Raw genomic sequence first — 22,333 nt, 5'->3', positions numbered from 1 at the left:
CCAGTCGTCTTATACGCCGGCAAATACGGTATATCTATTAGCTTTCTTATAGCAGCCAGAGATATTTAAAATTTTTATATGGGAAACTTCAACCTGCTTGTAATTTCTTGTTCGAAATGTGAACTGTAGAATTTCTTTCTATGGGCTAAGAAACAAGGTTAATAATGGAAATGCTGACATGACCTTGACTATATTTATACCCTAAGAGTGAGAAATAAAGCTATCATAAACCCATATTTCCAAACTCAAAGAAATATAGGGATCCACTACGAGTATAATGAAATAGTTTATAAAGATATCTCCTGTATCAATACCATATCTAGAGAAGTGTAAGTATTTCAGTTATTTACTGTTGATTTACATAACACAAAATGCTTCATTTTAATCAATGGTATGCAACCAGACATTCCTTACATAGATAGATACAAGAAATCTCAATAATACATACTGTGAAAAATAACTCATTTACCTCATTTCTCACTCACAGTTTATCAGAATATTACAGAATGCAAATGGCAATGCTTTGATAAATCATATTAGAGGTACAAGGTTTTAAATATACATATTAGTACAATATTGGTATCATTTGTACACATAATCATGAATGAATCTGTCTCTGTTTTAAACCTCAACATTTAATGGATTTTTGCTGCTGCAGGAACAGGTGTGCCTGAACAGCTCACGGCAGATTTATTGTTCATTAGTGATTTTGTACAATGCTTCTGTGGAGGTGTAAATAATCTGAACTGCCAAGATTGGTCTCTAGTTCACAATCAATACTTTGCTTCTGTCATAAGGCTAATTACAGCAGCTAAAAAGTCACCTCACAACTGTCACCTCACAATCAACAGCAGTTCACATTACAGAATTTATTTTGGAGGTTATTTTTAATTGATATAATAAATATTCCTTATGCAGCCTAAACATGTTTCTATAAAATAAGAGTGTTATTCTTAAATCTTTCCTGATGCCTAATTTGTTAGAAAGGGAAAAACAAAAAACACAACACAGACGCAGAAGGAAAAAAATTACTGAAATTTGTAAGTTTTATAGTTTCTGGTAAAAATTAAGATGACGTGACTTGGTTTTTACTGTGGCTTCTATTTAACATTTGTTCAAACTACTACCATAAAAAACACCTTAACCCATTTTTAGATTGATTTGACTACTCTTTAAAATTATATGCATTTTTCTACTACAAAGACATTATCATTTATAAATCTAATTTCCAATAGTTAATTCAACATGTATTTATATTTAACAGTTGAGGTACACAGTTTCAGATCTGTGAGAAGTTGGAGCAATATCACCCTCTCAAAGAAATCCAAATTATTTAGAATGCAACTGAAGGACACCATACAAAATGGTTGCTATTCATTCCAAGCATCTGACGCTTACCCTGAAACGTAGGCTTGTTCATACTAGCCATACGAGGACAGTAATGTTGACCTGGGAAACCTTGAATGTGAACTTCCAGTGGAACTGGGCGGACTGATGGTCGGAAGTTGAACAAGCCCATCTGGAGTAAAGATGACAAGAGAAACCATTTTCAGTTTGCACATTTAAGTGTACGATGTTCCAGTGCCTCCCTATGCGGCCACCTAAGCCACACCATTAAATGCCCGATTGCCCATCTTCCACACACCTGACGGATATTGAGCCAGTCGGCAAGGTCCCTGGCATTAGCTAGTGCAGTAGACAGGCCAACTATTCTAACAGGCCTTTCTGTGTGCGACGAGATGAAATTTGTCCGGGAGACAATGACTTCCAGAACAGGCCCTCTCTCCTCCCCTAGGAAACATGGGTAATACACGTTAATCATGGCAACCAGTCTCGACGCTGGCGGATGCAGGCAAGAGAGTCAAAGTTTGTAAAACGGCTTCCGATACAGCGGTACCCACCGAGCAGATGAATCTCATCGATGATGAGAATAGTGACTTGCTTTACGTAGTTCCTATTTTGCCAGCTTCTGCTGATTCCATCCCATTTCTCTGGTGTGGTGACAATCAGGTCAGCTTTGGCAATGGATTTCATATCAGGAGTCACATCCCCTGTTAGCTCAATAACTCTGGAAAGAAATAAAAAGATCCCTTTAACTTTTCAGGTAATGTGACCTCAGAAAGGCAAAATACATCTTTCAAAATAAAATTTTATATTGCTTAAAACTACTTTATCTCCCGTTCTGTGATTTGAAATTTCTGTGATTTGAGTCCAAAATGTTTCTTAAGAATTTTAAGATGATTTCCTCTCATAAAATGAAAGACATATAAAATCAAAACACTGACAATCTAACTTTTATGCAGCCATGAAAAGTGTCAAACTTTGCTTTGATTATGTTTACAAAATCTCTGCCCTATGTGATTATAGAGATGAACTCACATTTCCATGTGCTGGAATAAACACCTTTCTAATGAAGGAAACTGGTAACTTATTAAGACAAAAGGAGGTTCTTGGCTTTTTTGAGAACCACATGATTTCACTGATATGTGGGATATAAAACTGTAAACAACAAAGGAACAAGACAAGCAAATGAAGAAACAAAAACTCATAGCCACAGACAATAGTTCAGAGGTTACCAGAGCGTAAGCGGGGAGGAGGGTAGCAGATGAGGGTAAAAGGGATCAAACATATGGTGATGGAAGGAGAACTGACTCTGGGTGGTGAACACACAATGTGATATAGAGATGTTGTATTATAGAATTGTACACCTGAAACCTATGGAACTTTATTAACGATGTTACCCTAAAAAACTTTAATTAAAAAAAAAGACAAAAGGAGTCATGAATTAAAATATGTTTATGTGTAAGCTTCATTTCTTAGATTGAAATTTTCTATATAAATTACAGGTAAATTCAAACATATTAGAACATGAAGAAGAAAGCTGGATCAAATATGTGCAACCTCATTCTGAGCTAATCCCAGTTTTATAGTAAGAAAAATGGAAATCTGGAAGCTAACTCAAAATTTTAGGAAACCACTAAATCATTTTTACATCTGTTTTAATACTCGACAAACAAAAAGAGGGCAAGATTATCTCCTCCTAGCTATAGTGTTTACAATGTTTTTACTTATTTTTATTCATTTTTACTTTTAGTTATTATTTTGAAAATGTAATGCATTCATATGGTTCAAAGAATGTGTAGTGAATAGTCTCTGTAACATATCTATTCCTGTCATCCAGCTTTCATTCTGAAGCAATCTTATATTCTTCACCATTTTTTTTAAAAACAAAAGGTAGAATACTTATATCTCAAGAGATCATTCTTTCAGTATATAAAGAGCTCTTTCTTTTTTTTTTTTTTTTTTAAATTGGGGAGTTGGGAGAGGGGAACAGTGGTGGGGAACTGGGGAGGGGAACCAGCCAAGTTGTTGTTCTTCAGTCTTAGTTGTGGAGGGCACCAGTCACCATCTGGCTGCCCATTGGCAGCTTGTGGCCTCTAAGATCAAGGTGCTGTGTTCAATCTTAGTTGCGGGTGGGTGTAGCCACCATCCTATGCGGGAGTCAAACCAGCAGCCTTGTTGTTAAGAGCGCATGCTCTATCCACTGAGCCATCTGGGTGGCAGCTCAGCTCAAGGTGCTGAGTTCAGTCTTAATTGCAGGCTGGCGTAGCCCATCACTGAACAGGCAGTCTTGTTAGGAGCACGTGCTCTCACCAGCTGAGCTATCCTGCCACCTGATGGCAGCTCAGCAGCAGCTCAGTGCAGGCGCAGTGTCACTGGCCCAAGTGGGGATCAAACCAGTGGCCCTGTTGCTCAGAGCTCACGCTCATAAGCTAACTCTTAACCAACTGAGCCACTTGGCTGGCCCAAGAGCTCTTTCTTTTACAGAGTGATATTAATACAATATTTTGTGCTGTGTGAATATACCATAATTTATTTAGTAATACTCTATTGGACATTAAGGTTACCTGCAATGTTGCTATTAAAAAAACAATACTACAATGCTTAACCATCTTGTACAATATAAAATATATTTTAAAAAGTCATTTTCTTAAAGGAATTTCTATTGTATGGTACATTATTTACATGTAAAATGCCTTCTAAGCAGTTTTTGGAAGTTACTCTGAATGATATGAAAAGAAATTTTTTTCTTCTTTTTTAGATTTAAAATTTTTGAGAAAATTATCTTGACAATAAAAGTATTAATATTAAATAATTTCAAAATTATACTTTTCAATCTTAAAACAATGGGAATACTGATAACATTTTAGAAATAGTTACAATACCTTTAAATAAAAGACTACAGAAATCATTGTGAAAGCATTCAAATTTTATGCAAATCTTTCATTTGTTGGTTCTTTTAGATTATTCAAAGTATATTTTCTGAAAAAAAGTGACAACTTACTTTTTACCAAGTTTTTCTTCTATTCTAACTTTCCAATCATCCATTCTCTCACGTACTAGAGCTTTTAGGGGTGCAATATATACTGCCTAAATGGGAGAGGGGGGCAAAAAGACTCTCATGAAAATATTGACAGTAAGTTTCAAATAAAGGTAAACCATAAAACTTACCAAAATATGACAATATAGTTTTAAAATGTATATTTTAATATAGAAAGACTTAAAATTTTAAATGGGAAAAAGTCATTAACATACTCAATTTACATTTATCCAAAGTAAGATGGAAATACATCACAAAAATACTAACAGAAAACTTTAAATATTTTCTGAAAAGCACCAAAGGTGATTTTTTAAAGGCATTTTATAATGAAATTATCTTCTAAGACAATGTAAAAAAATAAAAAAATATCATGAAAAATACATTACGTAAAGTAAATTGGGTTCAGATAAAAATAAAAGTTATTCCTGGTATTATGATGAATAGTTATCCGAGTTGTACCTCTTTCACAAAAACATTTACTAATCTTGAAATTCTGAAGAGAATTAATCTGGTTGTTTAAATTTTAGGGTAGATCTTATGGAAGATGCCAGTTGTATATTTTAGGTATTGTACCTTTTATTTACTTTTTTAAAAAACAACTGGTCTTAATCCAAATTTACATATAGGTCATTCACTGAAAACAAAAAATTCTTTCCTTTAAAATGTTTCAAATTTAGAGTTGGGCTCTACTGGAGTATAACACGTCTCCTAATGGATCAATAATCACATAACAGACTAGGACAACTTAAAGCTAAGCAGGGAAGAAGAGCCACTAATTGGAAGTCACTGAAAAAGGAAGTTAAAACATTTCTGCAATCATAAATGATCAGGAAAAGAGCGCCTAATTCCAATCCAACATATGAATTAGCTTCCTTAAAAAATAATGTTTTTAAACTGTGAGCACTTCCTATTTTAAGAATGCTTAAAGTCTAATACTTATTGGACTTGCCATGTCATTTTATATGAACTAAATGCTAATGGAGAAAAGTGGAATAAAAGCTACAGCTACACATCTGCATTGCCTGAGTATAATCAAACGGTATTTGTTACAGTATTAGCATTTCCTTCACAGCCGAAGGATTTGGATTATGAATCATTACATATCTTATAAATATCGCTACAAATTAGGTATCTTACAATGAAATTACCAATAAAGTGTAGATATCTTATAATGATGAAAGGACATTATGTACATTAGAGATCGAATTAGAAGACTCCAAAGTTTAAGGTAAATTTTATTGTGGCTAATTATTTGAATACTGATCTCTGCCTCCTCTGCCGCCTCGAAAACCTTCCTAAGAGAGTTACAAAGCTACTCACTGAGTCCTGCCAATATATTTAGAACTGGTTAGTTCACTGATTATTAAATGCCTTTTCTAGTTGAATGTAAACATGTGATTCTTTCAAACAGACCTTCGAAGTAGGGTACTTGTTGAAGACTCTGAAAATGGCTAATTCAGCTGCAACAGTCTTTCCTGATCCAGTGGGTGCTCCAAGTAGGACATTGCAGTCTGTGTGATACAGTGTATGAAATATTTGTGTCTGCACGGGGTTAAAGTGGCTAAAGTTGTACAGTGCTTCATATGCGTCACACCCCAAAGCTGTGACTGGTAAAGGCTGAAGATCCAGTAATTCTGAAAAGACGCAACAGGTACTATTAAACAATAACCAGGAAACACGCACAACACTGAATACTGTATCTTAGAAATAAATTAGAACAATCCTTAATTCCTTACAGGGTAAATAAAAAAGCTTAAAGTAAATTCTTATATACTAGCTGCAGATATTTTGTCCCCCTGTTACCACATTTACAAGATTGAAACATTGGTCACTTTTCTGGGGGGAGTTCCACATAAACCAGCTATAATGTTATGTCTTTCTTTTCCAATCAGGAAAGTGATTTGAATGACAGGTGTATGAAAACATGCATGTTACAGAACAAAACTAAATTTAACCCAATTTGTAGAAAAATGTTAACCATTTGTAAACTTCAGGACTAGAAAATGGTTACTGTAACAAATTTCTTTTGATCTGTTAGACAACTGATCAAACTAGAGTGGTCAAGTGCACTGTTGCTGTAGCCAAAGAAAACTGAACTGAATTTGTATTATTATAAGTTGGATTTTGATTCAGGTTCAGACAACTTTAAAGCATAGATGCTTTTCAACATTAACTAAAACGACAATTTTGGCAAATCAATGATTCAAGTTACTAATCAATGTTACCTGTATGGGGAGGATGTCTCTCCGGCAGAATCAGATGTTGAAAGTTGATAATACATACAGCCTCAGCGCCTAACCATCTATCAGACACTGCTCGGATGTAGTATTGGGAAGGCAAAGGCTCAAAAATAGGGATTGTAAATACCAGCAGTTGAGCTTCTTTACTAATGACCTAATGTGATATGAAGTTTAAAGTGAAAATGGATATTCTAATATCATAAAGGTCTTATTAGTCTATTGTTAAGACAATAGTACAGCAATATATACTAAAGATAAAGAAAATATCTTAGATTTCTAAATAGCTGAGATATTCAGTCAGGTACTTCAGAAATTTGTGGGTGGTTCCCTTCTGAGGATACTTGATATAACAGAAGGTTAAATTTATACTCAATTTATATTTACATATGCATATCATCAGGTTACCAATTAGACTCATGATCAGAATTCCCCAAACTTTATTCATTCAATTACTTAACAATTACTTAACTGCATGATTTTTACCAAATTATTTACTCAATATTTTTCTTTAAATTCTATCACTATCTTAAGTGGAAAAACAGAACCACTTGGCATACATAGAAGGTAACCATGAAAATAAATGCAATGAAAACAAAACACTGCTATAAAATTCTACTACTGCCCACCCAAGACTCCCAGCCTAAAGCTTGCTTTCTCTTTGATAAAAAGAGAAATTACAAATGAAGCATCACAGTTAAACATGCTAGCATCAAACTGAGAGAATTTAAAAAAGAATGCCTTTTTTACAATGTGATTCAATACTACTAGTACTCTGTTTATGTAACACCTAAAGTTATTATTATTTCTTATTTATTTAACTTACTTTTTATATTATTTATCCCACCCATTTGACATATTCCACCTCTCTGGAAGCAATGCCTCAAACCATGATAAAGATTACAATGCAATTTCTCAAAATAAGATCACACTGAATATATTAATACTGTAACATTTAGTTTTCTTTTAAAACCACACAGAAGTATTAAAAAAAAAAAAGCTTTAACTACACTAGAAGTTATAGAGAAATAGGTAAAAGCAAAATTTGCTAGCTTATATTTTCTCTTTATGATATCAACATAATAAGGATGTATTCATATATATATATTTACCTGTTTTTTAAGAATTAGAAAATACTCTGAATGATAAATATGATCATTTGTAGGATCTTCTACCCAAATCCACCAGGGTTCTCCTACTGTCCCATGAACCTAGAAAAAAAACAGTATCCTAATGCTATGTATATTGTAACTCAACTAAGGTATATTGTTAAACTGATAAGAACAGATACTACACTTGATCTTAGCCAAAAGGCCGAGAAGCGATCAACTAAGGGATATTGTTGTTTGCATACCAAGCACCAATTCCTCTCTCTTGTTATTGATATATTTTTATATAAAAGTTTAAGTTTAAAGTATAAAGTCAATGGTCTTAATGTATTTACAAAGTTGTGAAACCATCTCCATAATATAATTTTAGAATACTTTCATTGCCCCCAAAAGAAACCTGTACCCATTAGCAGTCACTACCTACCTTTCCCCTTTCTCCCAACTTCCAACCCTTGACAACCATAATCTACTTTCACTCTCTATAGATCTGCCTATTCTGGACATTTCATATAAATGGAATCATTTAATATATGATCTTTTGTGACTGGCTCCTTTCACTTACTATAATGTTTTCAAGGTCATTCATATTACAGTGTACATCAGTACTTCCTTTCTTTTCATAGACAAATAATTTTCCATTGGATAGATACCATCTTTCATGTATTCATTCCTCTCTCTCGTTCTTGTTTTTTCCTTAACAAAGCCCAGTCTTATTTTGCATTCTATCTCTCACGTAACTCAGGGGAAGGTGATCCCATTTCCTGGGAAAATACTGTGAAACTTCTGCATTTCAAAAGCACTCCATTAAATATAAAACTTGAAATATGAGTTTATGGCTAACTATAATTTTATATTTTATGTAAAGTTTTTTTATTTATAGAAATATTAAATACGATTTTATATCATCTAGTCCTCACAGAAATTCTGTGAGAAAGATAGTTATTATAATGTTTACAGATGAGGAAACTGAAGGAATTATAGGTTAGAACACTTTAAGACCAATGGTAGATTTGGGTTACCACTATGGCTGGATAATTTTCAAGCATGCTACTGAATAAAATTTATTTATATTAAAGATGTACTGACAAAGCGTGGCTAATGAGTATCTTGTTTATTTAGAGTGATTGGACCATTCAAAATAATCAATCATACTGCATTTGTAATAGTAATTTTAATTGCTTAAAGGTATCTAATTAAACTTGTAAGCAAACTTTAAATACTTTTTAAAATGTGATTTTAAATTAAAATTTTTATTTCTTAAAAAAAAAGATGTACTAATGTTAATGTCATGTAATGTACAAAGTATTTATTTACACTTAACTAGGCCTTACGATAATCATGTAAAGTAGACATTGCTATACTACAATCACTAATTTACTTGTCTTCCTCCACTGGCTTGTTGAAAGGACTGAGTCTTATTTGCCTTGTATCTATAATCTCTACTCTACTGGACTCTCTGCATAGTAACTGGAACAAAGATAGACCTTTAAAAATGTTGACTGAATAAGAAGAGAATCCAGAGTGGATCTTCACACATATATACTATCTAAGGTATTGAAGGAAGAATAGAAGAAGGGGAAAAAAAGAAACAGGAGGGTAATGAGAGCTGAGGAGGACATCTTCAAGGACTATGTATAGTGCTGAATGTTCAGGGAAGTAAAGAAAGTAACTAAGAAAAAGCCACTTATTACGGCAACCAGTCAGTCTTTAGTGATCACTGAGGTAGTAGTCTCAGCAGGGAAGAAACAGGTACTAGGAGGAAATGTAGAAAACTTTACAAGTTTAATGGCAAAGAAGAGAATGATAGTTTGAGAAACATCAGGACTTAAAAAGGGCTGTTTCAGCATGGAGAACCTTGAATTTTTGGTAGGCTGAAATGACAAAATAATTAGAGATGGCAAAAATGAAGATACCATAGAGAAAATGAAAGAAGATAGAATTAAGCGAAGTCCCCACCAAACCATTGCTCAATGTTGAAATTCTAGGTTTGCTAGATGTTCTGAAGAGGTCTCATTGGTTAACATATTAATATATTATACCATGTTTTTCTTGAGCATGAGAGTAAATACTACAACAACGTTTTGAATGAATCTTACATACACACACACACACACACACACACACACACACACACACAAACACATAATGAAAATGTTCTCTATGCCTTGTGGACAGATGTAAGAAGCTGTATTTGAACCTGCAGCAGAGACATTTTTGCTCAACATTGAGATAAATATTTTCCACTTCTACCTGATCATTCCAAGTGAAATCAGCACTGACGCTGAGTGTCACTCGGAGGACAGTCCGTGTGATGGGCTGAATGGATGCTTCCATTGTAACAGAAGGAATCTGATGAACACACTGTTTGACCTTGAGGCCAATATTCACATGATGCAGCATGTGACCTGCAAAGAAAACATCACATAGAAGAAATGTATCCAGTCAGAAAAAAAGCAATATAATCTGACTTGTAAATGCAATTTCAGAGGAGGTGATTTTATTGCCTGTTTTATGATTTGCTATGTAGAATAGCTGACATTCTTGACCTGGCATGTTTGAATATTTTGTAATAGTTAACTTGAATTAGCAATTCATAGCTCTGAAAACCAGTATCAACGTTTCTTCAGCTATTAACAGGGTTCTTAAAATTACTGAGACTTAATAGTGTTTAAACTACTATAAATAGTTCCTCTTTTCTCCTAGTTAGTTTATGACACATTGTAAAAATATTTAGTATTTTTTGAAAAGTTATTAATCTATTCAAGTTCTATTTTAGAACTAGAACCATGATGGGAAATGCTTTAGTAATAAAATACAACTTATCCATCCATACCCATTTCCAGAAAACATACAGATAAAATATTAAATATGGTCTCTCTAGCACAAAATTAACCACTTATACATATTTTCATAAATGATCAGGTTCTCAAATAGAGATTTGTATTGGAGTTCCAGGGTGGGGCCGGGGGGTGGGGGGTGAGGGGGTGGTCACAAACAGATGTGACTTACTATAACCATTTTCCTACTCTAGTCCAAGCAACTAAGTAAAAATAGATTATATTTTATAGTATCAATATTTCTTGCATGTCTTGGCTCTTCATAATTTTTTATAGCACATTTATGAATAAATCAAAATGTTTCATGTTCACCCCAATTTGAAACTAAAGTGGTCTTCCTTATGTTGATAAAATATTTACGTGTTACAATGTGAGTACTCTCAACTTTCAAAGTTAATGTTCTTAACTTCTCTCTATTTTTATTGATACTTCCCTTCTTCCATTCTGTCTTATAAGTATTCTTCTTACTACAAGTGAAATAACTACCTCAGTCTCTCTTAATATCTTTGGACCTGTTGCCAGCAGTGATCCTCCCTCTGATTTCTGTTCAGCCTGACTCCCTTCATGTGTAATGTCTACACTATTTAGTATCTGAAATATTACCTAATCAATGCATTATGTTTGTCCAATAAAATGTTAAGGTACATGAAAATGTACATAGGAATAATTTTTCAATTATTATGTGAAAAAGCAGAAGGCCAAATGCTATTTACACACTATTAACAACTGGGTTAAAGATACATATGAGTGTGTGTAATGATGAAATTCATTTAGAAACTCTCAAGAAATGTAGAGTTGGCATAATTTTTTTTTTGCTGTAATACTTCTGATATACTTAATAAAAGACTTTGACATGAATCAAATATTAAGAAATAAATTGAGAATAAACCTCATGGCTAATTCTCATCATTTATAGCTGACGTTTTTATCTGTAAAATACTCAACTTAAGGGTGTGACAATCTAAGCTCCATTTTAACTGCTAATTCTTTCAAATGATTTCATAAAATTTGGAGGGACTTCTGTTTCCATTTAGAGAAATGAAAGAGAAATTTCATAAAAATGATAAAAATTTATCTTGAGTAATGTGAAAATTCACAATACTTTACTTTTACATCTGGTAAAATATTTTATGTGCACAGAACAATACATTAAGACATTTTTGCTTCCTTCTTACCTATTTCATCTTTCCTCATGTCTTTCAGCTTATCCACAGTAAGATTTTTTTCTTCTAATCTTGTCAGAATGTGTGGTGGTAAGACTGAAAACTGTCTCAAAGGGCTAGCCCAACCCCACAGCCTCTTGTCGATGACTTTACTAAGATTCAGGAGCTTGTAGGTCATGGCGGGCCAGCGTTTCCTCAAAGCAATTTCAAAAAGAGCACGGACAATTCTAGCTGCATTCTGAAGAATAAAAAGTGGGGACTGGTGCTTAGGTAACATATAGTATTAAATCTGTCAATAAATTTATTATTCAGACTCAGTTTCAAAAGAAGTATGTCAAGCTGCATCCTTTAATTGTGAGCAACATCTATTTTTATTTTTATTTATTTATTATTTTTACTTTTTTAGCTGAGCCATCCTGCCACCTGTTGGCAGCTCAGTGGCTGCTCAGCTCGGGCCGGGCATTGAACTGCTGTTGCTCAGAGCTTACACTCTTGAGCGAGTTCTTAACCAACTGAGCCACTCGGCAGGCCCAGCAACATCTATTTTTATATGACCCTAATATCTTTATTATTTCTACACATGAATAGTTACCTCCTTTATGTGGACATTATCCTGTTTAACTTTCGAAGAGTAGCCTTATTTCCAAGTTCATAGAAAGCTCCTCTCTACACCCCTTAACTAGGAAGGACGTACAGAGACAAAAGGCAAGCAAAGTATTTAGGAGGCTACTGAGGCCATCTAGAATATAAAAGCTTAGTATAGGGAAATGATTCAATTTATAAGGTTATTTAGGGAAATAAAGATGACTTTGGGATCCAGTCAGGGAGGAAAATTAGTGAGAGGAGGGTGACAAAGGAAATATTAATGGCTCCCAAACAACTAGGCAATATGTGAGCTGCTTTACATATATTATCTAATTTAACAACTGCATTTAATTGGTCCTGATGTTATAATTTTATAGATGAAGATACTAAACCTTGGTGAGGTTAATAATTTGACCAAGGTCACACAGATAGTTGGTGTCAGAGTATCTATTCAAATCTAGGTCTAAACAATTCCAAACTTAACTCCAAGATTTCAAATTCAGTGGTCTGAGAATAACTTCGTTAATAGACATATAGAAAGTAACAATGACTGAAGATGGTTTTTTTTACATCTTTACAGTTAGTTTGCATTTGTTTTTGCTCCTTCCCTCTATCATTAACTTCTCAGATTGTTTGATTGAAGACTTTTCAAAATCATGAACTTGGAGAAACCTTACAATATCTAATGATGTCTGTATTTGAAAATGAAGAATGTTTAATCTGGTCAAAATTATAAAAAGAATTGAAAAAGAGCAAAGATTTTGAATAGCAGATGATCTAGTTTGAAATTATGATCATAGAGGTATGGACTTTAGTTTTATTTTATATGAAATGTGTACTTGTCTTTTGACAAATTGACATTTTGCTGCATTAATAGAAATTTAAGAACAAAAATGGTATTTAGAAGTGTGAAGACAGTTCTGATGTCCATTAATAATGACAGGCTGGCTCTCATTAGGCCCAGAATGATAAATAACATTTTGATTATTATGTTTATCAAATAGGTCTTCCTACATCATTCCCATTTGCTCTTGTAAAAAGCTGCCTAGCTAATTTTCCCAACTGAGTTTGAAAGTATATAATTTATATATTTCAGAATTTACAGTTTTCCCTCAAAGCTAAAAGAAACAAAGAGGAAATCCCATGTGACGAGATATAAACAAGATATTTTATCTGGAATGATATAAATTGAGTGGGAATAATGATCAAAATCTCTGACATGTACAGTTTAGAGAAGCTAAATAGAGGCTCTTTTATAAAATCAAAGGACACTTGGAGCCAAGGATTTATCTTAGGGGCTAAAAGAATCAAGTTTCAGAAATACAGAAGGAATTTCTATTGTACAGAGCTGAGAGAGTGCTTGTGGAACTACTGACGGCTTAAACTTAAAATATAAATAAACTCAATAACAATTTATCTAATGCAGTCAATGATGATAAACCTATAATAGCTATTTGAGAAAAACCAGGAATGCTTTGAGATATAACCTTAATGTTCTGAGACTGACTTTCTGGGCACCAATCATGAAGAAACCATAGCTTTTATATTGTAAAGTAATTTGTGCATCACTTTCTGATAATATCTTCATAATCTTGAATCAAGCAGAAATGTGGCCAGGGTATTCATCCAGAACCCAGTAAAGCTTTACATTTTAGTTAAATCACTATTTCAATATAAAATTATTAGAAAATATAAAATTACAATATTATATTACTTTTCAGGAAAATAAATAAACAAAATAAGTTAGAAACGATGGTTCCTACAGAAGGTATAAGTTTAGAGAATAAACATAATTTTTCTATGGCGGAAACATGTTATCCAAGATACCAAAAAACAAAAAGTTTTCACCACATCCACATTTACTTACATATAGTATATGAAATCATCACCTGGTTTCTTGGCTATTTTAAGTTACTACATTCATTTAAATTGTTTACCAACATATCTTGGTTCATGTTTGTAAATTTTCATGTTTATAGTTATATCCAAGCACTCCTGAGTATTCATGGCTGTTTATAATAATCTAACACAAACATACTTTTTTATATTAAGTCTTTGAACAAAATTACAAACATAAGATATATAGTACAATAGTTTCTATATTTAAAATAAGATTAAGCTGTTATTTCTCAACCTAGAGGAGACATTTCTCAATAAAAAGTAATGAAAATGAGGCTGGCCAAGTGGCTCAGTTGGTTAAGAGCTCACTCAAGAGTGCGAGCTCTGAGCAACAGCAGTACGACTCCCAGCCTGAGCTGAGCTAGTGCGAGCTCTGAGCAACAGCAGTACGATTCCCAGCCTGAGCTGAGCTGCTGCTGAGCTGCCAACAGGTGGCAGGATGGCTCAGCTAAAACAAACAACAACAAAAAATAATGAAAATGGTATTCTTTTAAAGTAAAGAATATTCTTAAGAAATGTATGTCTGTAAAGAAAAGTTCTCATCTGAAAGGTAAATATTGCAAAAAATAATCTATTTTACTTCATATAGAGGCTTGAATATAAAAATATAAATATTACAACATTTTATTTATGGTATTTTTAAAAACTTATACATTTAATAAGCTGCAATTTAGGGAATAATTTTCTTTCAGTCCTCAATTTTTAAGCATTAACAGTAGGGAAGGAAGATTTTTTTATTTAATTAATTAATTTATTTTTTACTTTTTTATCGGACACTTGTACTGAATATATAGTCTGAGGTATATATTTATAAAGCCTTATTTAATGGTAAAAAAATTTGTTTGTTTACATTTCTAACATTTGGGGAAAATGGCAATGGTTCCACAATCGTTTCTCTTCGCTTGAAATATTCTTGTACTATCGTCCTTTGTAAGTAAAAGAAATAAACTTAATCATTTAAAGAAAAAAAATCAGATATTGATATTTATAAACTCTAAAATAAAAAAAATAGCAATATTAAAAACAGCCAAACTAAACACCAAATCCCACACCCATTTCTGAGCTAATAACATAGATGACATAAAAGATGTACAAATTAAACAGAACTACTCTAAGACACAATAGTAACTTGGGAGCACGTCATAATGCAATATATTCACAGTATAGCATGAATTAATTCCTGCATCTCTATAAGTAAACAAGGAAGAAAAAAAAAAAGGGAAGGGAATAATAGTCGTACCTGTGCAACATATGCAGAATCTGATATAAGGGAGAAACTGTCCATCTCTCCTCGGCTGATATAAGTTTGAAGTAGGATATTTATTTTCCCATAACTGTTCTCTACACCTCCAGGGGCTGAGAGTTCACAGAAGTTGTTTAATAAGGTATCTAACTCCTCTATTTCCTCTTCTCTGACCTGGAAGAAGCAAAGTTTTATAGATTACTTGGGTTGATTCACTGACACTTTCATATTAAAATTAAACCACATTGCATACTTTTAAAAAGTTTCCATTTGCTATAACTCAACATTTTCCTTTTGTATACTAAAATAATAATTTTTTCCCACAGGTAGCTAATAACATAGAATAAGAAACTATCTTGAGTCTGGTATAATTACATTTTATTATTCATCACCAATATTAAAGTTGCCATTGACATATCAAAATTTGATATGCCACAAAAATTAAATCTTCTGACCTCACCGTCTTTCAATTGATGAGATTTCATTTTTTATTTGACCAGAGTAAAACCTCTGCCCAAATGGATTAGGGCAAACTTGAATTATCTTCAGATGCATTCATTACAGTCATATATTTTTATATGGTATAACACATTCATAGCTTAAAGCTTTGAAGTACTATGATTCAAAGTATTAAAGTTTTCACTGTTAATAAGATTAAATGATAATATGTGTACAGAAAATTCATATGTAAGTTTGCATCATGTATGTCCTTCATATTTTCTTTAGTGAACCATACATTGCATATAAACCAAAATCTATATACTGTATTCTCCAACAGTTTCATTATTGCAAAACCTACTTAAATTATATTTGATTTGCAGTAGAGAGCATAGAATGATGTCAGGTATGACATAATACCATAATCTAGGATAGCGGACACTGTTGATAAATGGAAGAACATTTTGGGTACTCCAGATGTGAAGTGCCATACAGCTTATATTGTGTCAAGAATAACAACTACTTATAAACTTTTATAAATAAATGAATACATATATGTTATATGTATCTGATTCAAGCTTTAAATAATCTTACCTTGATTTGATCAAATTCTTCAGCTTTGGAGACTATAGCAAGGATATCACTTTCTGTTTTGTGAGCGTCAAAGAGTTCATTGAAGGTCTATTGAAGTAAGTGTTATTATATTTGATTAAAATAGGTCCAGTAAAATACTTTAAATTAAAAACGTGACTATAAATAACATATTCTTAAAGAACATTTGAGCCCTAGACAATGCAAAGTTATGATGTCTGTGGCACAGTATCCCAAATTATTGCTTCAAACATCATCAAATTCATCAAGGACAAAAAAAATTCCTAAAACATAATTAGCTAGAAAGGACCTTTAGAAGCAAAAAGAGCAATAAAATCAGTTAATGAAACCTATGTTAGATATCTAAAAACATGTCCCGCATAACATTATGGTCTTGGTTCATTTTCAGCATGGGGATGTAGATATCTACTACCATTCACCAAATTTAAGATGACCATATATCATATAAAATTCAGAGAGGAATAACCAGAAATACTTAACCTAAAGATTCTGATGTAGATACCAAAATATTACTAGTGAGGGAATAGAAAAATTCAGAAAACTAGGAAGAAAAAAATCAACAAAAGGCCATACAAATAAAAACAAAGCTGAAGGAAGGCTACAGTTCCTGAAAGACAGATGCAAACAGGCTTAAGAAGTAGTTTGGCACCAACACACAACCAGGTGGACAAATGAGTAAGAAAGGTTACTCAGTGGACAAAATGAGTGGAAGTGAATAGGTGATGAAAGCAGTAGAGTGTACAGAGAATGTTTTCGGTTGAGGAACCAATGTATCACAGTTTTGAGATAATGTATGTTAAAAGGCTTTGAAGAAACCTAAAGTGCTATACAAATACAAAATTTATTTGAGAAAAGATGAGGAAAAGCTAATAAGCACATGAAAATGTTTCTGAAACCTTCTATATGCATAAGCACATGTTAAATAAGTACAAAACTTAGATTTCATATAGGGCTAAGTTTTCACACGTCTAAAGAAATTTCACTTTGTGATTTCTATTACTTTTCCATTTCAAAGACAATTTTAAGGACAAAAGTAAAAATGAATACAAGAAAAAAATTCAAACTTTCTTTCTATAAGAAGAATAAAGAGTAAAAATTCACCATAACCCATCCCCTTCTCTTCAGAAGTAATCACTGTTAAGTTTTCCCATGTATTAACATATTTATGCACATACACACGCATTAAATACACATGAAGACCTGTATGTACTCTTCAAAATGAAAATATATAGGGGTACCTAGTCCTACAGAAGAAGACTGTGTTAAAAGGCAACAAGCAAGGCTACAGTTATGTAGTCAAAATTTCCTTCAAAAATCTCCTAAATTGCCCAGATGGTATGGCTAGGTTGACTGATAATTTTATTAGTTTTTCTAACTCTTCTTTGGTCAGTGCTTATCAATAACCTGCAATTAACTTTTCAACTTTTTCTTCAAGGATATTATTAAGTTATCACTACCCACTTAAAATCATTCAGGCATTCATTCCATAGGTCTCACCAACACGCTCAACTATTTAGCCTTGGGTATCAACAGGACTGCAAGAAGGTCCTTAATATTTACAGTGTTATTTTTTCTTGTGTTTACTGAGTATATGTTATTGAATTCATGTAAGTCAAAAGCATTTTGTTCTATTAGTAGCTTTTGTTATTTTGCACTAATACTATCTGTTGATATCTAGAAAGTATTTGCATCTAATAGCAAACATATGATTGTATTTGTTCCACTCAGTATAATACCTCAACGGTGCTGTATTTAATATAGAAGTGGCTGGCGGTTCTACCCAAATCAGTTGAGGAAAAATATCCAGTTCGCTCCTCAAAACGAATCATTCTAGCTTTGTCTAGTTTTCGTCCAACTTCAATGACCAACTGTTCTCGATGCTTTGCTAATGCTGGGTCAATCTATAGGGAAAAAAAATATGTAAACATTTAAATATTTCTTTAGATAGTCATCATATTTCTTTAGAGAGTCACCTATACCTATTTATGAAAATTAAAATTTTTGTTGATGTTTTAGTTCAAATAAACTTTATTATAATTTTTAAAGAAGTATATTTTTACAAATTTAGGACATCACTAGAAAATATCTTATTCCATTAAATAAACCAAATAAACCCAAATTTACTTGGATTGAATGGAACGAAACTATAAAATTCATTAAAATTATCAATCTGTATATTATCTTCAGACAGTAATATTTTGGAATCTAAAATTCTTACCTGGTCTTATAATCTTTATAAAGATTAGAAACCAACTATAAGGAAAATACCGTTGTCTTCTCCCTCACACACTAAAATAAACAAGGATTTAAAAATATCAAACCATATTTTTACTTTATCAGTATTTGGAGAAATGATAATGAGGGTGTTTTCCTCTGTGAAAGTAAAAATATACAAAAAAAATGCAAAGTTATCCTTTCAAAAGTATGGTTTTAGTGTTCTAGCAGTTTTCATAACTCAAGATGGGAAAACCCATTTTCTTAATAATAGAATAATAATAATAGTAATAATAATAACAGCAGCAAAGAGTAAAATAATGTGATAATGAATTTTTTATTAGTTTTGAAACTATTGTATTACAGTCGTTTCTAAGTAGAAAGAACATTTATTAACAAGTTTTTTTGCTACTATAATGTGTGTGTGTATGAATATATGTATACACACACACACACACACATGCCAGGTCCTAAAGGTCACTCTCAGAGCAATAAAATGGAATCTGACCACTGAAGGGAAGAAGGGGGAGTATATAGCTAAAATAAATACAAAAATTAGAAAAATGAGGCAAAGGAAAAATCAGCTACAGGAAAGTATGACAGAGTCAAGAATCATATTAGCAAATACAAAAGTCTTAATTATTTGTTAAAAACTATTTGCTTAATTATTTATACAGTGACAAATTGTATATGTCAGGTTTATCTTATGAAAACATTTTATTAATCACATATTACTAAATCATTAAAAATATGTTAAACTGCATGATCTGTGTTGGTTCACACGAGTATTGTGGTTGCAAATTCATATTGACTAATGAAGACACATAAGTAAAAACAAACAAACAAACAAAAAAACGGGAAAGTAAGATTCTCTGAACTGTGAAGGTAGTAAAACTATGTATCCCAGAAGAAAAAAATCATTCTTTATGCTAGAAAATGATATAAAAATGACTTCTGATATTAACCTAGTACTTAAAACATCCATTGATGTGTTTATCTTGTCCAAAGAATTGAGATGGCTTAGCCCATGAGAATACACATTGTTTTATTTTCATTTACCCCTTCAGTATATTTTCATAGTGCCATTGACTATTTTCACAGAGCCATATTTGTGATGAGAATAGCTAGTGCCATATTCTTTAAAACTTTTAAGGTTACAGTTTACAATGCACCTTCATTTTATAATGGACAAGAATTTGGCTCTGAAAGAAAATGTCCATTTGAAGAAAAGGACACATTTTAACTGAGAAGAAAGGTAGTTAAATCCAATTACAGTAATAATTTCAGATTAACAGCATTAGAAATAGTTGTTGCTGTTTTTCATATTTTTTTTCCCTCCCAAGTCTTAAGTTTCAATTTTCCCATGGTCAAATCTATTGTACTGGAAAAGGAAAAATGAAGAGACACAAGATTGGCAACTGTTTTGATAACACAAGAGAATATAAATAAAAACTAAGTTATCAGTTAATGCAGGAAAACTATAATTCTAAGTTAAATTCAACTTGCTTGTTAATTTTGACTTAACATTAGTGAATATCCATGTGATGGTGAAATAATGTTTTCATTAGACAACAACTGGATTCTATCTGTAATTAGAAAGCATTTACAGTGTAAAAAGCGGAGTTCTAAAGAAAAGACAAGATCTCACAGAATCTGTAAGCCACGTGGACCACACAAGTGTAGTGCTCATAGAAATAGCTCCTACCACAGCTATCTGATCTCGGTCTATGTGCACAGTGGAACTGATCCCAGCCTCCAAACTGCTAAGATAATAACTCATTAATGCTACCTTTTAATTTGGAATAAGGACTTAGAGGGACTTAATAAGAGGAACAGAATGCATTTAACATTAGCCTATTATTACAGGTGGTCTGTAAGTTTCTTCATGTCAGGAGTGTTCCAAAAACTAAATCTACCTTGGTTTTAAAAAAAAATAGCAAAGTATTAGTGTTGAATGGAAATAATAAATTGTATGTGAATAATAAATTGAGAATAATATAAAGATGAAGTTATTAGTATCAGTAGGAAAAGAGATATTACAAATAAAGTGAAATAAATGGGGGGCAAATTTAATGTTCCTCAGTATTTTCTAAAAAAGATTACAGCACTTTGTTTTTCTTCCAGATACCTAACTCTTTTCAGATGAGGCAGAAGTAGCAAATATTTATCCTCATACCATGAAAGGATTACAGAACCAAAAAGAAGGTTTGATTTTTTTTTTTAATAAATGAGTTTTTTACCTGATAAGCCTTGTGACTGATGCCATATACTAATGGATTTGCTCTCATCCGTACATAAAGATAAGTGTAACTTATCCACTTCACTGCTTCTTCCACATTAGTAACTGTTCCCAGAGCAATCTGCAAGTCAAAAATATAACCAAAATTAAACTAATGCACTAAAGTTGAATATAAACATTACATCAAAGATCATTTTGTCAAAAGTTGTTTTTAAAACACATCATTATGCTGTATTCAAAAAAAGGTAAGCATGATTATTGGACATGACACTTCTCCAATTAATTAAAAATCAGACCAGGCTAATTTAATTGAGAACAGTACATTAGAAATGCTATCTTTCAAAACTGAACTTACTCAAGACTATGGCATTTGATTAGTTTTTCCTAAATTGATATATAGTTTTTCCTAATTATATATAGCATTAGGAACATTTTTGGTATTCATTTTTCTCCTTCTTGTTTCATTTTTCTTTTGGTTTTCTTTTAGGTGACCACATTACTGAAAATGGAAAATGTAAGTGCACCACAATCAAAACATATTATTGCTATTCTATCCCTCTTTATTGTGATTCTGTGTACTGTCATTACCAAAATAACAGAGGGTGAAACATTAGCTTTTACCTCTAAAGGCAGCTAGTATAAATATACAACATGAATACAGTGGAAAATGCCATCGTTTCTACACTATAACAAAGCATATTTTATTGAGTTTTATACATATTAATAATATATACACTTAAAAAAATCATACAGGAATGGGGGATGGTTTTAACTTTTTACTGGTACGAAAAATTTAAGGAAAAAGTAGATTCTATATATCTGAAGTATAATAAACACTGGATAATTCTTTAGATTATATTCTAAAAGGAAATATAATTTTCAATATAACATTTTAATATAGCTTTATAATGTAATAATTTAATAAAACCAAAAGTTAATTTAAAAGCGCAATGACATATAAGATCTGTGTAATAAAGGGAAGGGAACTGTTAGAAAATGATCTTAATACAGAATTGCAATAAAAAGTTTTCTTAAAAATACATATCCTTAGTCATTGGATCTATAGTCATTTTGCTTGTACGTAAAGTGTGCATTTTAATTTAAAAATTCATCCAAGTAGCGAAACTTCATAGTTGTATAATATTTCCTGAACCTGTAGCTCAAAAAATAATTTTTAACCTCTTACTGTTTTAATCAAAGGAGGAGAGATGCTCCCCACCTACGTTTTTAAATTTTTAAAGAAAAAAAGGAAAAACGAACTCTCTGATTTTAGTACTGAAGTATAAAAAAAATAATAAACTTTTACATTTGTTTTACTCCCATATTATAATTTTAAATTTTACATTACTTTGTGAGATAAATATGAGTACTTTACT

The 22,333-nt window shown here is 32.1% G+C and overlaps 1 protein-coding gene across 1 annotated transcript in view; it reads right to left on the bottom strand.

The window, feature by feature from the left end:
- ASCC3 (activating signal cointegrator 1 complex subunit 3) overlaps positions 1 to 22,333 on the bottom strand; it is a 311,675-nt gene that overhangs the window by 100,633 nt on the left and 188,709 nt on the right. Inside the window, exons 16-28 of the mRNA XM_019643638.1 lie at positions 20,959 to 21,078; positions 18,241 to 18,405; positions 16,487 to 16,573; positions 15,452 to 15,628; positions 11,740 to 11,965; positions 9,978 to 10,132; positions 7,731 to 7,829; positions 6,607 to 6,775; positions 5,795 to 6,015; positions 4,346 to 4,431; positions 1,902 to 2,068; positions 1,646 to 1,791; positions 1,399 to 1,519 (exon numbers count right to left, since the gene is read on the bottom strand). Coding sequence (XP_019499183.1) covers positions 1,399 to 1,519; positions 1,646 to 1,791; positions 1,902 to 2,068; positions 4,346 to 4,431; positions 5,795 to 6,015; positions 6,607 to 6,775; positions 7,731 to 7,829; positions 9,978 to 10,132; positions 11,740 to 11,965; positions 15,452 to 15,628; positions 16,487 to 16,573; positions 18,241 to 18,405; positions 20,959 to 21,078 — 1,939 coding nt within the window. The remainder of the gene's footprint in view (positions 1 to 1,398; positions 1,520 to 1,645; positions 1,792 to 1,901; positions 2,069 to 4,345; positions 4,432 to 5,794; positions 6,016 to 6,606; positions 6,776 to 7,730; positions 7,830 to 9,977; positions 10,133 to 11,739; positions 11,966 to 15,451; positions 15,629 to 16,486; positions 16,574 to 18,240; positions 18,406 to 20,958; positions 21,079 to 22,333) is intronic.

The sequence above is a fragment of the Hipposideros armiger genome, unplaced genomic scaffold, assembly GCF_001890085.2.
Source record: "Hipposideros armiger isolate ML-2016 unplaced genomic scaffold, ASM189008v1 scaffold_81, whole genome shotgun sequence".
NCBI classification, from domain to species: Eukaryota; Metazoa; Chordata; class Mammalia; order Chiroptera; family Hipposideridae; genus Hipposideros; species Hipposideros armiger.
Note: the sequence above shows the minus strand (reverse complement) of the source record. Positions and strands in the feature narration are given on the sequence as shown.